Raw genomic sequence first — 18,028 nt, 5'->3', positions numbered from 1 at the left:
AGAAATAAGTCTGAGAGGAATGTGGAGGAAGCACTGGCCAGTAAGAGTATGCATCTCATATTTAATTTCTGCTTACACTGACAACGTGTGTGTAATTTCAGATAAGACAGAAGAGATCCAGCTAATAAGAAATTCTTGACACTCGAGTCTATCCTCATTGACTGGAAGGTGGAGGTTTGGCAGCACTTATGGGACACATTCATTATTCTGCCCAGAACAATGAGCTCATTAGATAGATCTGGGGAGGAATGAGTTTGGGTACCCAAGGAAAAAAGATAAGCAATGTCACGTGCCCTCATGTGCCTCGTGTCAAAATTCTGGCATGTAGCTGAAATGCAAAGCAGCCACTGAATCTGGTGCCTCTGTTTATGGTGAGACACCTTCAGAATCTGATGGACAGCAATGTCACGTGCCCTCATGTGCCTCGTGTCAAAATTCTGGCATGTAGCTCAAATGAAAAGCAGCCACTGAAACTGTTGCCTCTGTTTATGGTGAGAAACCTTCAGAATCTGATCTTTATGTGGTGATCAGACCCCTTTGAAACATTTTAAGGGGACTAGGATTTCTGGATATGCTCAAATATTTTGCTGTTCTTTCCACAGAGTTAGTCTTTGTGTGAGAGTGCTGAAACTGTGACACTGAGTTTCACTCAATGTATTTCAGAAAGAATACACAGTAGTGTGATTAAATTAATGTAGGTCAGTACAACAAATCAGAATTAATAGCAAAAGTACTTGCTAACCCATATTGTGGGTTTTTGAGGTGTAGCTCCTTTTAGGAATAGTAATTTTTTCTGGGCCTGTTTTTATGTCTTAACAGGAAAACAGATTTTAGTGGGCAGGAAGAAAAGTCTGGCTTTTGCAGCTGCCTCTGACAATGAGCAAGTGAACACATCCAGTGGTTTTATAAATGTCAGCTTGAGAATTATCAAGGACATAAATCCTTTTTGGTATTCACATAGTGGCATTCACATAGGTAGGAAAAAGAGAATCAAAACACTCACAGAGAATCATGTTCTGCAAAGGAATCTCAGAAACTGTGTTTCAAGTGCAGCAATATATAAATTACCATGGCTTTCATAGAAGGATAAGTGTATAAAACTGTAAAAGCAACATTTTTCTTGCTCTCATTTCAATTTTAGATTGAAGATGGTTAATGAATTTCTTAGCTTGGATGGAGGTCATCTGGAAGTAGCTTTGTGTATTCCATTCTCTAGAGAATTGCTGATATGCATAGACAAAGACCACTCAGCTCATTGGAGAATCTTACCTGCAGTATTTGAGTGCCAGAGCCAAGAATAAGAGATGTGCTTCATATTTCTATTGTTTAACTCCAGTGTTTTCTTTCTGGTCAAGTGAACAAATTTTAAATTGAATTGAGACAAAGCCAATTTATCTTAGTATATCCTTTCCAGTATCATACAGCAACAAATAAAAGAATATTTTGGAAGTTATAAATATTTATAATTTTCCATAATACATGCTGGCTGTTAATTAAATCACTCAAAGCAAGCAAAGCTAATATTAACTACTGTTTTTGTGAGCTGGAGATTTATGGAGTGTAGTATTTGAAGCAAATAGCACTAGAAAAGGGAGTTTTAGAGCAGATGATGAAAGTAACCCAAGGCAGAGGGGGGTCCTTAGGGACAGCCAGATTTCTTTACAAGTAATGGGCAGAATTAAAGGGAAGAGGGTGAAGTTCATTATTCTGAATTATTTCTCTCCTGTTAATGCTAGAGTATTGAACTTATTTGAACAAATCAGGTGAGATAAAGGGAATAACTATAGATTTGCCTTGGAAATTGAAAGGCAGATGCAAATCTTGAATATGTATTTTGATAAAAACATGGCTCTGAGCAGCTCACCTACAGCCCAGTGGCTCAGAACAAAGCTGATCCTCTAGAGCTCTGAACATCAACACTTGGCCCCAAGTTTTCCTAGTGTCACAAAAAAGGGAAAAAACTCTGGGATGACACCACTGGCAGCCTGTATTGTCACATATTGCTTATGCTTCCTGTGTTGCAAGACCCTTGTGGCAGCTGGGAGAGGTTTGTGCTCCCCAGCACAGCAACGTGGGCGTGCTCTCTTTGTGTAAGGCTGGTGATGAGGCCGGCTCTTTCTGGAAGTTTTTATATCCTTGATATTTGAAGATAAAGATTATTGGCTCTGTTTTGTCCTGGAAATATGCCACAGAAATAGATTTGGGCATGCTATCAACTTCTGCTCCCTAATTACTGGAAACAGAGCAACTTGAAGTACAGATTACTTGAAATTACGAAGTCTCTGATACTGTGTAATGACAAAAGGAGAATAAGAAAGCCCCAAGTTTTGTAGATACTCCACCCAGATAGATTTACTGATAGGTCAGAGATAGGTCAGTTGTTTAGTGGCAACTCCAACTCCAGTCAGCTGTGGTTATGGAAGAATAACTCAAATAAATGTTGGGCATGTACAAAGATTTTTGGTTTTGCTTATGTCCCAGCAGCCTGTGAAACAACTGTGAGACCCTGGGGCTTCACAAAATACCCTGACTGCATTAAAGTCTCAGAAAAGTTACCTTCCAAAGGTCTTTTTTTTTTTTTTTTCAGTCTTCAGTATAACAGGCAGATATTGGAGAATTGGAACCTGTTATAACACAAAAAAACCAAAAAAGACAAAGATGAAAGACCAGAATATCTTGGAAGGCTTATTCCTGCAAACATCTGGTTTTGTGAGGATTATTATTTATATTATATATTATTATTTTGCAAGGTTTTTATCAATGTATTGTAGTGGATTACAGTAGCATGAAAAAAATCTAAAAAGTCACAGATTAAGATAGGATCAAAAGTAGGAAAAGAGAAACTGCCCAGTCTGAACACTGAGGCCTCTGTCTATTATTCCTATTTAGTTAATTTATATTATTGTTGTTATTTTAGTTCTGGGCTCACAAACATTTAGGAGGGGCATTTTGATAGGCTGTGATTTTGGAAAGGAGAGAAACTACTGTGCTATGCAGTAGAGTATTTTATTTTTGTTATCAGAGAATTCTGACAAAAATGGCTCTTGTTGTCTCTTCAGCATACCTGCACATATGCCTTTATGACAAACATGTTTTCTTCCAAAATTATTTTTCTGTCACATATAAAGTACATAAAGACAATGTAAGTGGACCAGATAGTTCCTATTTTGTATTGCTAATTATTGCTGTCCCTTTTTCCATAAAAGGCTTAAGAGATTTTGTTTTATGATACCCCATTGTCAAAAGAGTGCCATGAGAGAGCAAAGTGCCTGAGGCTGAAAGCTTCATAATGGCTTTCTTATCAATTTACCTTTGGCATAATTTTTGTAGTGAACACACGTTTAAGGAGTATAAAATTAAATTTATATTGTAATTCTGAAGCACTTATAATTTGGCACAATATTTAAATAATGTAAAAGATGGAATGCAAATCATAATATGTCCTTTAAATCCCTGGAGAAATGAGGCATGTTTGATTTTAAAAAGCACTACCTTTCCACATGACAGCCAAACATATGGAGTGGAGTGTCTCACTTGACATTTCAAAGATTCAGTTTAAATTGTTCTGGAAAGATGGCTTACCTTGTTTTAAAGATATAAAAGAATTGCCTGTCCAGAGCTTTGTCAAAGGCAGATTTTCTCATGAAATATCAAACCCTTGCATTATTTGGACTAGCACCATTAATATGAAGTGATAGTATCAAAAAATTTCATACTATGAAGAATTTTAAATTTTGCATACAGAAAGAAACAAGGAGGAAGATTTTTTGCCACCAGCAACACACAGGTGCTGTCAGTGTGGGTTTTTTCACCTTTATCTCATAAAAATAAATCTCTCTTGTTCTGTCTGAAAATATATTAAAAAAAGGCAGTGTTGATGTCTGCTATACCAAAGAATAAAACTTAACTCAAGAAATAGCTTATGACAAAAATGAAAACAGAACAGCACAAGGGGGAGAAATTAATATAATATTCTAGTTTTAGCTGAAAAAGTTGGGAGAGAAAATGCATATTTTTCAATGATCTGATCAACTGTACAATACTTGTAGCACAAGTCAGCAGCCTAAACAAACTGTCTTGTTTTGTCAGAACACTGTTGAAATCTATAGCTTAAAATTAAACAAAATGAAACTTGTATTTTTGAAAGAATATGATTTATTATTCATAAAACCATCAAATTAGTTTTCAGAATTGCAAAAGGGTCACAGTCAAGTATGGAGACAGGAGAGGATGAGCTCTGAAGAAGTTTTGAGTCCAACTGGACTTTGTTTCCTTCCTGTGAGGAGTGATGCCTTACATGGCACAGATCACACTCCTGTTTGTGCCATAAAATCCAGTTCCTGCCCCTGCTGCACAGGTATTTTGTGATCCTGAGGAAAATATTTGCATTTGTTTTGCATCAATTCCTGACTGTAAGAAAGGCAAAATAATAGTCTCCTTAATCAGTTCCTGCCCCTGCTGCACAGGTATTTTGTGATCCTGAGGAAAATATTTACGTTTGTTTTCTTCAGTTCCTGATTGTAAGAAAGGCAAAATAATAGAGTCTCCTTAATTTGTGCAACTCTGGGGCAGAGAGCCATGCATGTTTTATGGAGGATGTTCAAGATGTTGTAATTACCAGCCACAGATATTTCCAAACTCTGTAGAAGTACCTGGAGCTGTTTTATATCTCCAGGGGAGCACAGGAGAGGAAAGCCCCTTCTTGCTCAAGAAGGAAATCTTGCCAAGAAGTTTCCTTAAGGGGTAAAGAAGGATGAATTTCCTGCTCAAGATGGTTTCTGGTCCCACCCTGCTCGTGGGGAGATGATAAATGAAGGGTACTGAAGAGTGACTCTGAGACACCTGATTTATCAAATACCCTGAGCAAGCTCCTTCAGCAAACTGCACAGGAGGTGACAGGGTTCTGACATCTCAAAAGTATTGCTGCATAATTTGAAACACACCTGTTCATCAGCCACATTCAGCCTTGTGCAACACACCAACACCTTTTGGTGAACCCCACTGGGAGCATTCTGGAATAGCTGCTCGTCAGGATGGGACACAACAGAGTTGCCCAATGTAATTGATACACTTAATTTCTGCACCCCAATGATAAACCTCACATCAGAGGCAGAAATCTGTTGCATGCCTCAGACAACAGCTGGTAATTTAAAAATGAAAGAATAGTTGTGGGTAGCCTGTGTTGAAACAAAGGAACTTTAGCTTATTTTGGCTGATGCTGATAAGTCTTAGTGGTCTACTTTCTCTAACCAGTACAATCAAAATGCTGACAAATCTGGAGTGCCAATGCTAATCCAAATGATGCAGCTCAAGTTTGACTTCAGCATTGTCAGAAAGGCAAAGTAGAGGTGGAGAATTCAGTTTCACTGGCAAAGAGAAAATACTTTCTTATTGAAGGCTGCCAGGAAATTCAAGTTCCTCAGTAGTACAATGCAATTTTGGTAAAGGAGATGCCTGTTTCAGGTAGAGAAAAGAGTCCAGCTGGTTATTAGTAACATATGTGTTTTCTGTCATTGTAACCATAGTTCACAGGAGTGTAGCTGCCCTGCATGGAGAGAAGGTGACAGCACTGAGTTGGAAATTGAGCTTTTATAGAGGACTGGACAAATTTCTCAGAGTCTGAGAGGGAGTCTCATTGATCCTTTGTTGTTGACTGCAGTGTCCTCTCGCAGCTGGTGAGGGCTGGGCACTCCTGGCCCTCAGCAAAGAGCCAGGGCTTGCCACATGCTGGGCTGCACAGTTCCACACCCACAGAACACAGACCTGGGAAGAGGGCAGAGTTTAGGGAAATATTTGTCAGTAAAATGGGACATTTTCATAGCAGCTAGCCAACATAATCTACATAAACCCTGGTTTTTTATTTCATCTTAGGCCAAAGCATAAGTTCCAGTAGACTGAGAACATAAAGTGTGTTATCAATTTTTTTTTTAAGACTTACTAGCTCATGACTAATGATTAACTTTTAGGATATGTTTGCCTTTTTGATCAGGCTCCCTTAGCATTTTCATTTGGGGCATGGGCATGCTTTTGAAGGGAATTTCTCCCTCCATTTCTCCCACTTACCACACTTTGGTTTACATGACAGAGTGGGATGTGTTGGAATCCTGGACTTTCTGTGCTGACAGTTACTGACTCCCAAAAGAACACTCCATTTGACCTGAGGTCATGGAGAAGGCTTCCAAAATGGAATGATAGAACTGGGATTGTGGGTGTGGAGTTTGAATAGAAGTGTGTATCACAGGGTGGAAAACTTAGAGTTTAAGGTTTTAGTATATAGTAATATATATAAAGCAAGATGGAGGTTTTGAGGCAGAGGCTGGTCCTTCTTCTTGACCTTCTTCTTGACCTTCTTCTCCATGGGTTTGGGTGGTTTTGTGTAATAGGATAGAAAAGTCCACATCGTGGGCACAGGTGGTTGGTTATTGGGTTAAAAGTAAAAATAACTTAATGTAATTTCTTAATTGGACAGGTTATCCTTAAAAAGACTTGTAGAGATAGCTACATTGCCATTTTTTACCTTGTTAAAGTACTGTAGAATTCACAGCTTGTGAGACTGTAACGTAGATAAGAATGAACAAACAACAAATACCATCTAGTGATTTAATCCCAACCTTGGCAGAAAAGAGGTAAAGAATCCATTAAGGTGGATGCATAAACTGGATTCATTTTGGTTAAAACTAAACAAGAGGTATGTTCCAAAAGTGTAGCTAATGTCCTGCAGATGCCAGTGGCTGCCAGGCCCATTGGCTCAGGCTGGAGTCAGCATGAAGCCCCCGCCCAGGCAGGTGCAGGGTTGAACTCTGCAGAGCTGTTTCTGTGTGCTATGTGCCAATGGAGAGCTGGGCACAGGAAAATGCAATTTAGGAGAAAAACTTCTACCTTTGCATCTAGATTATGTACTTACATATTCCCGCTTTCCCCAGATATTATTCTGACTTCTTCAGCTCCCATGCAGCCTCTGTCTGCATGGCCTAGTTGCTTTTTCCAGAGAAACTCAACTTTTGAAATGTTCCCAGAAATTTCTGTATCAATGTAGTTCAAGTATGTGTTGCCTGGTTTGAAAGTTCCCCTGCAAAAGAAAAGCACAGAAGTGATGCTCAATGTTCTACACAAATGAGGGGGAAAAGAAAACTTAACCATAGGGAATAAGGGAGATGAGCTGAGGTGCCATGAGTTGAGGGTTTGGATACTACTGCTGGAATTTTATGAGCTTTTTTTATGGATTTGCTGAAATTCCTGTGCCTTTCAGGATGAAAACACATATCAGTTAGCACAGCCTTTTTCAGTATCACCATGATTCATTCTATACATTACTTTTGAAAAATAGGATCTATCTTCAAATAAATCCAAGTCAAAAAGTTCTCTCAGTTTTTCTGGTTGCTCTCAGCCATGAAGGAAATTGAAAATTATAGTTTACATTTGTGCCTTCTGTGCTATCACTGTTCACTCTAACAGAACACACATTGCAATGTGACATTAACATTTAAATTATCTGTGGGTTTTTTGCTGCAGTGGTGTATTTATAACCAAAGGTACTCCTGGTACAGACCAGTAATGGGACTGTGTTCAAACACAGAAAAGATTGATTTTGTAATATTGAAGCTGGGTTGCTGATTGGCATCTATTTATTGAGATTTAAATTCACATTTACTGGAAAAGGCCAGGCTGAGTGGACAGGAATCCCATATTCCAGCATGGTTCATGGGCAAGCTGCAACTTTCTTATTCACATATTCCCCAGAGGAGGGGATAATTAGATGACTGTACATCACTGAGCTCTTTGTCTTCTCAGAGATCACCAAATCATGTTTGAGTCCAGCAGCAGCCACAGAGCTCTTGCCCACTTTGCTAGTCAAACATCAACCTCAGAAAACAAAAGAAAATCAGAGGGACCAGCAGATTTTTACCACAGTCTGGAGCACAGGGAGCTTCCATCACTGATCACTGCTTTATTACCAGTGTAAATCACAGACCACACAGAACAAGGTGATGCATGTAAAAAAAGCTGTGTGTACATTCCATGTGTTGACAGTGATAGGGCCACGTTTCCAGCAGCCACATTACACTTACTTGTCAATGGTATATTTTTTTCTGAACCCATTAGTTGCAGTCAAGGCTACATCTATATTTCCCTTCATGGTTTCTGTTGCACATACTTTGACATGTATCTCTTTTCGCCAGCCTTGGGAAGCAAAATCAAACGGATTACAGTTGTAAGGAGATTTCTTTCCTAAGGGTTAAATTTCTTACATGTTTCAGTGTCTCTAAGAGAGAGAAAAGGATTGCACAAACATGCTTATAAGCAAAAACCACCTGTGATAAATTGCAGTTCATTTATTAATTTTCCAATTTCTCCAGTCCTATGGCTATTTCTACGTTAATCACAACTAAGGCTGTATTTCTTGTTCCTTCCTGCCATTTTGACTTGATGAACTTGGCAAAAATATCCTGAAATGGTCCAATTTTATAAATTTTGCTAATAAAAACAATGCAACATTTTAAAATTTTAAATTATGCACTTCCAGCATAAAATTCCTCCCAGTTTCAGCTTTATAGAATTTTTGAAGCCATCATGTAATAACCAAGTTTAATCCAAAGATGAGCATCATTTGATCTGTTTTTACAATTATCTCAGCTTTCCAAAATAATGCTGGTACTGCATGTTCCTAACACCTAAAACTCTAGATGTTTTATTGAGAGCAACTCATTAACTGCAGCAGCTCTGCAGGTCCCCTTTCACACATAATTCATTGCCACTTTAGAATACACCACAAAATGAGCACTTACGAGCATATGGAGGGGAGGGCCCTGTGTTTAAATAAACTTTTTGCTGTTCTTTTTCAGTTTTACGTAAAAACTTATCAGCATGATGACCCATCAGTGGGCATCCCTCTTCTGGACATGGAAAGCAGTCTCCCTGGAGGGAAAAATAAAAATGTGTGTTATAAGACATCATCTATTTTAATCTCACTTAAATTTTAGGAAATTAGGGTATTTCAGCTTTTTCCCAGTTTTTTTGTTTGTTTGGGTTTTTGTAGGTCCTCACTTCTCAGTTCAGATCATATCTTCAGTATTTATCATTGTGGTTGAAAAAGGAGTTGAGGTGCCCAATCATCTTATTTCATCTTGTGGAAAATCAGAGAGAAACAGGTTTGAAATCTGACCTAATTCCTTGTGGTCTTGCAGGGACCATAAGTAAGTACCATAAAAACTGTTGTGCCTTGCTACCTGATCTGTAAAATCCAGGTAGTATATTCATCTTTCATAGCATCCAGTGGAAGGCTTTCTGCTGGTTATAGGATGGATAACCACGTTTTCAAGGGGGTCTGGCTGAATGTCTCACTCATGTGGTAAAAATATTTATGTTTAGGAGTACTGGAATTTAGGAAGGCTGGGCTTTCCATCTGGGATTTGTTCTGTCAGCTCTTCATCCTTTATTCCCATTCAGAGTCTTAATGAATTCTATCTACCTACACAGATCAGACAATCAGATCAAGACCTTGACATCCATTAAAAGAAAGTAAAACAAGACAAGCATGAAAACAGATTAATTGCAGTGGGAAAAAATAGCTCTGCTGTGTTAGGTAGCTCAGTATTGATATATGGGAAGTTCTGTTCAAACTGGTATTTGTGGACCTTTGGCTATTTGTACATTTGATGAAAAAAGGCTAAATAATCATCATCACTTCTCTATTGTGAAATTGCTTGGATTTGGGAATGATCTGAATAAAGGTAGTTCTGAATGTCCCCTGTTCCCATATCCCATGATCCCAAGTGTCGAAGTTGTCCCAGGAATCTTTAAAAGAAGAAGGGCAGGGCTGTAGGCTCTCAGATAAATCCAGACCTGGTACTTACCAACACAAACTCTTGGTATGTTTCACACTGATACCCAACAAATCCATTTGGAGTGATGATGCTCTCAGCATAATACCTGAGACTTCTTTTATGTCCACATCCAAAAGATCTGTATGCTGGGGAAAAAAAACAAAAAACCCCAAAAAAACAAAAAAAAACACCAAACCAAAACAAAACAAAAAAAAACCCACAAAAAACCCCCAAAAACAAACAAAAAAAACCCCAACAAAAACCCCAAAAGATAAAAAGTAGTTAAAGCAATATACTAACATAAAGTCCATGCCAAAGAAACATTTGGGGGTCTCTTTTCCTCAAAAGCACTTGCACATATAGTGATGTCTCAGGTAAAAGAAATAGCAATGATTAAAAGACATTTACATTGTGAATTATTTGGTTTTGTAGTAAGACAATGTACTTGTGCCTGCATATATTATTTTCTGTTGGAAAAAGGTAGTTTTTGACAGAGTTGGAGATGCACAAGGTGAAACAAGAAACATTTGAGAGTGTTCCCCTTTGATATTTCAAAGACTGGAATATTTCATAGCTACAGTTTTTGTAAAGCATACAGTAATTCACAATGGAGTAGTTTTCCTTTTCTTACAGTTATCAAAACATGGTATTCTGTAAAATCACAGTTTCTACTAATTTCTAGAATTAAAGATAATTTTAGCAATTATTATAAATTCTGTGGCTTTTGATGTTCTTAAGCACTAGAAAATCTGCAGTCATTTGATAGCAATTCTGTGAAATCCTCTGAAAAGCAGGATATTTGGCAGCGTGTCCTTGATTTTGTCAGAACTCTTTGAAACAAATACTTTTTCCCATCAGACTGAAATTTATAAGCAGCCAGTAAGGAAAGAAGGAAGTGCTATTTGGGTTATATTTACACGTCCCCTATAGCAAATGTTGTCTTCCTTTATTCCGAGGTCTCTCCTATATCAAAACACAATATACTAAAGTTAGGTTGTCTGTATAAAAATGGGCTTTATTCCACATCAGTGTGTGGTGGGGGCTCACCAAACCACAGGGGGAAGTCTGGGAGGCACTGAAGTAGTTGCAAGTAGCACAGGTTGTAGTGAAATCAAAATTTCCCCTAATGGCAATGTTTATGCATCTTAAAGATAGACCAGCTGGTGTTGACCAGTTGACACATTGTTCTTTCCGTAAGGAAAGAAAAGAAACCCAACACGAAAATCTCTCTGAAAAGTACTTGTTGTATGTTTTTCTTGGAAATAATCTACATCATCAAGGCTTCCTGAGTGTGTTTTCTTAGTAGCTCCTTCTTTAATTCAGAAGGGTTTGTGCTTTTAAACCCTCAGCTCTTAGAGCTGGCTCAATTTATGTTAGTGGCAAATTCACTTAACACCTATCGTCTTTCTACTGCATCAAAAACTGCAGAGAAAAAGTCACTAAATATTATTTTTAAAGCACTTCATGCATAAAAACACTACATAAATGTAAACATTAGCCAACAATAGAGAGGTTACCAAACAAAGTAAGGTTTAACCAACAAGAGGGAGTTAAGGCTGTCTCTATTTTTAAGAGCTGCTTGAACAACCAGCTCCATCTGCTCGTGTTCAATAGAGCTGAGCTTCTCCTTCATGACAAAACATTGCAAAGAGCCTTGGGAAATGTCTCTGGAAAAAATATTTAATTTTTAAAAATTTAAATGCAGACATTTTTATGCATTCCAATTGGAAAGTGTTTTTCTTCCAAGTGACTTTGAGCACAGACAGATTTCAGTTTTCTTTGTTATTAAGTTCTCGACCAGTTCTAAGGGAGAGCATTTTTGAAAGCAAACTATTTAACTAGTGGTAGGGATTTCAAACCATTTAGCTGTGAATAACAGATGTTCTCATTTCTCTAGGTTAGGATCAGAAGACAGGATTTTGTGGATCTATTATACTGGATCCCAGGGTAATTCTGATTAACTGTCCAACTTTCTTTGAAGAACTACTAATGGAGCATTCCTTTTACAATCTTTTATATTTCTGACCTTGGACTGTTCCCTTTGAAGAGACTAAAGCTTGATTGCATGGATGAATCCCACTAATATTGGGAGTAATATCTTCCTAGGGAGAAGGAGAGCTCAGATTTTAAAATACTCATTTTTTGATTATCCACGAATGAAATTTTACCAGTCCTTCATATGAAGAATTCCCACTTAGATCAGCCTGTCAGCACAGTGGAAGGCTCTTAGAAAGCTTGTGATACACAATTTTGCATGCTTTAACTGCAATTTTCATCTAGAATTTGCCTTGTTTAGTACAAAACAAAATTGGAGGGTATTTTAGAGGCAGCTTTAAATGTTCAGTTTTTGAGCATTGTCTCCCTATTCCAAATCTGAGCTATATAAAGGTCTTACCTTATCCTAGCCTTTGAATCCACCTGTAACTTATAATGAGGAATTACTTCTTTAATGTATGTATTTACCTCTCATCAGGTCATTGACATCCCGAGTTGCAGGAGGCACACGAAGCTGCTTGCATCCTGGCATCTTCTTCCCACCATTTGGGTAAAAATCCAGGTGGCCACAAGTCTGGAGAATCCCTGGAGCTGAAATGCACAATGGATCCTGGCAGATCAGTCCCAGGTGTTCTGTAGCCAAACCTGTGTGCCAATGGCAGCCTTTCAATGAAAACTTACCAAAGTCAAAGAAAAGATGACCAGCATGAGTGTGAATTATATCAACAAATATTGCATCTGAAGGATCCAGCCTCACCATTGTGGGAGTGTACTGGAAAAGGGGCCCAGCTGGATCCAAACCTAAATGAATGGAGATACAAGTGATTGAGTAAATAATACCATATGTATATCACCACACACAGGTTATATATGCTATATATGTGATTACATTTCTGCCTTTACATTAAAAAAAAAATCCATTTTGTGGTCCAGAGCTAGAAAAACAGGCAGGGTATTAATAGAAAGCTGACTGAAGGCATTGCAGCACAGTAAAATTGTGTAGGCTGCTTGGCTTACTTTTGGGAACAATGATACAAGAAGAGATTTGGTTTATTGGGTTTTTTTCATAATTTTATTGAAAAATATGAAATCTTCATATGTTACTCTGAGCACGTAGATTTATTTATGAATTTTTATTTGGCAAGAAGTCTATTTTTTTTTCCAGAATATCTTGGTGGAAAATGGTATTCCTTAACTTCTGTGTCAGAGAGGTCTCTTTGGAGATAAAGAAACACAGCTCTGACCCCAGTTTCCCTGAGCTGCTTGTGTGACTGCTCACTGTGTGCATGGCTTAGACAAAGCAATGCCTATGCAGAGAAAAAGAACTGACTGGGAGAGAAGGAAAGCAGAAAATAGTGAGTTTTTAAAAGAAAGCAATGTGTGACTGTATCATGACTTGTGTGCCACCGTGCTGGCTGGACACTGTTATTTATGACAAACCAGCACATTGCATTTTGTATTGTATGTTTATAAAGCAGCAGTGATTCTTGATTCTTCAGTTCTTTTTAAGCTGGGTAAAAACACAAAGTTTTATCAGCTGAATTAGCTGCAGTACCTGTTATTCTTCCAATGCCAGGCTTCCTCCTCCCTGCTTCCCCTGCAACGTGTGCTCCAAGGCTGTGGCCGATGAAATGGATGTTGGCAGGAGAATAGCCATAATCTTTCTGTGAAGGTTTATGGAAAGGAGAAAAAAACAGTGTGGGTATACAAGTGACACTGCAGCAGGTCCCCATGCAGTGCCAGGACATGGCCAGGTCACTGGGCAGTGGGGACGAGTGTCCTGGTGGAAAGTTACAGTTCTGGGTGATGGGATCTCTACCTAAAGAGAAGCAATTCCCCAATCATCCCACCCCTCTTCATTTTCAAGGTGTTCATGGCTATTTACCATCTTATCCTGATACACTAAATCTAGGGCATTTAATTTTTCATTTCAGATTTTCAAACATTTTGAACTGCTGAAAAGTCATGTTAGTTTTTCAAAATCAATTATGACGCTAAGGCAGATATTTTCACTTGTGTGGGATTAGAGCCCAGGGATTGGACCTGCTTTACTGAGTACTTCTTGTTCTTCCTATTGAATCAAACGTAAAGGTGTCACTCTGAGCACAACCTTTATGTGCACTGTGCACATTCCAGGGATATTTTTTACCTCGAGGAAGTTCACCAGGTACTCCAGCTCGGCCCCCACAATGCGGACGTTGTTGACGGCGTCCGTGTACAGACCACTGGAGCCGCCCCTCCAGTCTGTCAGAATGCAGTTCACATCTTCAGAGTGAAACATGAACTGGTGGAGAACAGGAAAAGAACAGAGAAGGGAGCAGGCATTAAGTACAATTGTAGCAGGGCATATGTAAACTGTATTTTGTTTTGTTTGTGTGACCGATGACGACACATCTCCAGTAATTCCTACTGATGCTGAAGATCAACACAAGGAGGCAGAGTGGAACCAGTGATTAGAGGACACTCACAAGCTTCCTTCAGCTCTTTTTCCATTCCAGGTGCCTTGGCTGGCTCTAAGGTACCAATTTCTCTTAATATCACTACCCCTGTTACTGAAGTAGGTCCAAGATTTATTCTTCAAAATTTTTACTCTTGGTTCATCTAAAAGAATTCTGAAATTTGTGCTTGAATTGTTCAGCCCTCAAACTCATAGATTATAATGAAAATATTCTATTTAGACACTTCTGCCAATGGAACCTTCTGATTTTTTATTTTATTTTGAAACAATTTCAGTTTTGAAATGTGCCAGAGTAGAATGAAACCAATCTGCTGAACAAAGCCTTTTGGTTTTATTAGATCAAATGTGTCACTCAAACCGACACGTTTATTGTGACCTTTTGCTGAGGTGAGAAAACTCACTCTCTTTTCTCCCTTTATTATTAGCAAGGAATTGAAAAATCAATTTATTATAGCTTTCCCTGTGGAGGTGAATGCAGCAAAAGGGCATTAAGCAGAAAGCTGAAGTGCACTATACTCCTAGCCAGGAACAAGACAGTGGTCATGTGGAACCAGGCATCATTCTGACTTATGTGCTCCTTATATATGCCCTGAATTAACAAGAGAACAGAGGTGTAAATTTTCATGGGAATTTTAAGCCAGATGTGGATATTTAGACTTTCAAATACAACAAAATGACTGTCAAACAGCAGTACCTACCCTGCAGATGCTTGTTATCCAGGGGAGATCTGCTCCAGCAAGGTGGCCGTGGATAATGAAACGAGTTTTCCTGTGCGCTCGGAAATTCGAAGCTTTTATACTTGAAGGATCTGTAGCTGAAATTTTCTGTGCCAAGAGAACCAAACAACCAACAAACACAACAAGGATGTGACTGTTCCATCCCTCTGTGCATTGATAAAGGGCAGAGTGCCCCAATGGTTAAGTCATAGTTCTAGACCTGGAAAAGATGGGTCTTATTCCTCATTCCTAAACTGCCTTTCAAGTTTCAATTAATTAATCACTTCAACAAATGCTGCACTTCCTCTGGCTAATTGAACTAGTGATACTGGCATCTTCTGCACAATGCTTTGTGATATTCTGGTACAACATGCCATGTAAGCACAAGATTTTATCAAACTTGGCCATAGAAATGCAAAGATAGCATCTTCTTAAAGGTATTATGTGGTTGACTTTGAAACTAAAGCTATTTTTCTTTCTTTTTTCCTTTGAAGATAAGACCTTAATTGCTTCATTTATATTTTATGGGAAAGACCAACAGGCTTACAAATTCAGAGGCTGTAGGTATTTTGGTGTGTATTGAGACAGAAGACATTATTTTCTTTTAAAGAAATTCTGAGTACTAGTTCTTACATATTTTTTTTGTTATGGTTTTGTTGACTTAAAAGGGGGATGTCATGCACCAATTAGCAGACATCTCACCTTCAGTGAAAGACTGATTTGTTAAAACCTCATAGGCCCTCTCAGCTGGAGGAGTTGGACTTGTTCTGAAGTGACTTAATAAACACCTCCACTGATTGTGACTGCCATTTATAGAAAACCCCTTAATTCTGGAGCCTTTTACCTGTAATAACTTGTGTTAGAAGGCTGTGATTAATATGTTGTAAATATATCTAGCTCCTCAGGGTGCTGAAATCAGGAAAAAGGAAAAAAGATGGAAGAAAATTATCATGTGTCTAATATAGAATTGGAGGTTCTCCCAGCAGTCATATGAGCAAAATATGTGAGAACAGAAAGTGTCCCAATAATTTATTGAATGTATTGTACACTGTCAGTATTTAAAACCAAAGCATTCTCTTACTTGGTACTTCACCATGTTGTCTCTGGTGTATAGGAGGAAATTTGTGTTCACAGCATCTGGAGAGCTGGGCAAGCCTGCCAGTTGTCTCCCCGGGATCCCAGCCCATGGGGGGCTGTCTGAAAAGCATCCAAGCCTTTTGTAGCAAACTTCCCTTCCTGGGGTGCACAAAGAAGGAGATATTTGTGTTCTGGGAATGTCACAGGTTCTGTACACGAAGGTGGCAGGGGAAGGTTTACACCAGGAAAGCCAAACAAGCCTCGTTTGGATTAGGATGGCACTTCTGAGCATTTGTCATCACGGGGCTCAGTTGTGCTCAGGTGTTTTCAGCAAGGACTTCAACTTCAGGAGTGGTTCCTGCTGCAAACAGAGCCTGGAGCTCAGCCTGGTGAGCACAGGGTGAGTTTGGTTCAACATATTGTTAACACAGCCCTTGGAAAAAGACAATAAAATCTGGATCCAGGGAAGAAATCAGCTTTTGCTGTCAGCACAGAGTAGTCCTTTAAATCTGTCCTAAACTCCAGGGATTATCTAAATTGTTATTTCTTGTGCAACAGCTCACGAGGGAGCACAAAGAAACCAAAACATTAAAATAAGATACTTCTGGTTGCTCCACAACAGACATTAAACATCTCCCTGATTTTTTTCATCACCATAAGATTTTAGTGGAAGCAATGAAGTGGAATTTGAGTGGAAGCCTAGAGCAAAGCACAGCCTCAGGATGCGTGGTCTGTGCCTGAAGGACCAATTTCACAATTTCTATTGTGCCTTTAATACAGTGATGGTGCAAATATGACATGCGGGTGTTGCCATTAATTGTCATCCTTCCACACTGTTATAGCACAACAGTTGTGAAATCCCAAGAAACTTTTATTGCTATTAAAAAGTCCATTCTTTCCTGTCATTAAAGAAGTATTTTGGACCAAAACAATTTTCTCTGCATAGGACTGTGAAGAGTAGGTGCCTAGGGTTGTAGCTACCACGAGTGAGTTGAGGGTAGGAAATGTTCTGGAAGAATTTCAGTATCAATTTGCATATAAAAATACCTTTCTGATTTCCATTCTTCTTGCTTGCTGCAAAAACCTTTACAGGATTAAAAAGTAATGGGTTAAATATTGAAAAGACATGACATGACTCAGTGGTCCTAATGAAGAATTATGTTAAATCCATTCCAATGAACAGGCTTTTTCTAGAATATAGATATCCTGGTGTAAGCTGTGCATCATTTGTACTCCTTATAGACTTTATTCATTATATGTCTCACCTTTGGCTGCATTGAGAAGAAAAAGAGTAGTGATCCATACTGCAAGCATCTGAAGTGAATAAGAACACAATTCAAACATAATTAAACTTAGAACCTGGAATTCACCTAAGGATTCCTTTAACCCATTAAAACCCCTCAAAACTCAGTGCTTCAGTCATTTACTGAGTTAGATCCAAAAAAAGCATATTTTCTTCAAAAATAGTAAGGTTTCAAAAAAATAGCTTTGGGATTATTTCTGTTTGCCATTGAGATTTTGCATGATCAGGGTATCCTTTAGGAATCCTTAAAGATCATCTTTTTGTCCTTGACAAAAAGAAACTTTCTCTGTAGAGCTTCAGTTTATGAGCATGAAAATTAAATTCTTACAGGATTCTCACATTACTGCCTGAAATTTATCCTAAGATTTCATAGAAATCTGTTACTCACAGAACTGCCATCAATGATTGCATTAAAAAAAACAAAAACAACAAACCAAGAACAAACTTAATTTGTGCTTATAAATCATACAGATGGTACTGAAAACTCATTTTGATCACTGTTATCAGCCATGGATGCTTATCAGCCCTCATCTGCCTGATCACTTAATCACCAGCTGATAGGTAAGCTCAGGGGTAAATGGAACCCGTCATTTACTCCAAGCTGAAGCAGGGAAAGTACAGTCTCACTACTACCATGAACAACATATCTTCAAAG

The 18,028-nt window shown here is 38.4% G+C and overlaps 1 protein-coding gene across 1 annotated transcript; it reads right to left on the bottom strand.

Annotated features, from left to right (window-relative positions):
• Window positions 1-5,699: 5,699 nt before the first annotated feature.
• LOC120502170 (pancreatic lipase-related protein 2-like) lies at window positions 5,700-17,384 on the bottom strand. Its single transcript, XM_039709341.1, has 12 exons — window positions 17,336-17,384; window positions 16,075-16,229; window positions 14,976-15,101; window positions 13,969-14,103; window positions 13,375-13,483; window positions 12,501-12,620; window positions 12,288-12,410; window positions 9,855-9,970; window positions 8,787-8,916; window positions 8,070-8,181; window positions 6,905-7,069; window positions 5,700-5,763 (listed from the first exon to the last, which is right to left on the bottom strand). Exons 1-12 carry the CDS (start codon window positions 17,382-17,384, stop codon window positions 5,700-5,702), a joined length of 1,404 nt encoding a protein of 467 aa, XP_039565275.1.
• Window positions 17,385-18,028: the final 644 nt, after the last annotated feature.

The sequence above is a fragment of the Passer montanus genome, unplaced genomic scaffold (assembly GCF_014805655.1).
Source record: "Passer montanus isolate IOZ18808 unplaced genomic scaffold, ASM1480565v1 scaffold21, whole genome shotgun sequence".
NCBI classification, from domain to species: domain Eukaryota; kingdom Metazoa; phylum Chordata; class Aves; order Passeriformes; family Passeridae; genus Passer; species Passer montanus.
Note: the sequence above shows the minus strand (reverse complement) of the source record. Positions and strands in the feature narration are given on the sequence as shown.

Excerpts from the sequence above, each read along its gene's own strand:
- LOC120502170 (XM_039709341.1), bottom strand. The coding sequence starts at position 17,384 with ATGCTTGCAGTATGGATCACTACTCTTTTTCTTCTCAATGCAGCCAAA. Across the intron at positions 15,102-16,074 it reads ACAACATGGTGAAGTACCAA|AAAATTTCAGCTACAGATCC; the intron begins GTAAGAGAATGC and ends CTCTTGGCACAG. Across the intron at positions 13,484-13,968 it reads ACCTGGTGAACTTCCTCGAG|AAAGATTATGGCTATTCTCC; the intron begins GTAAAAAATATC and ends AAACCTTCACAG.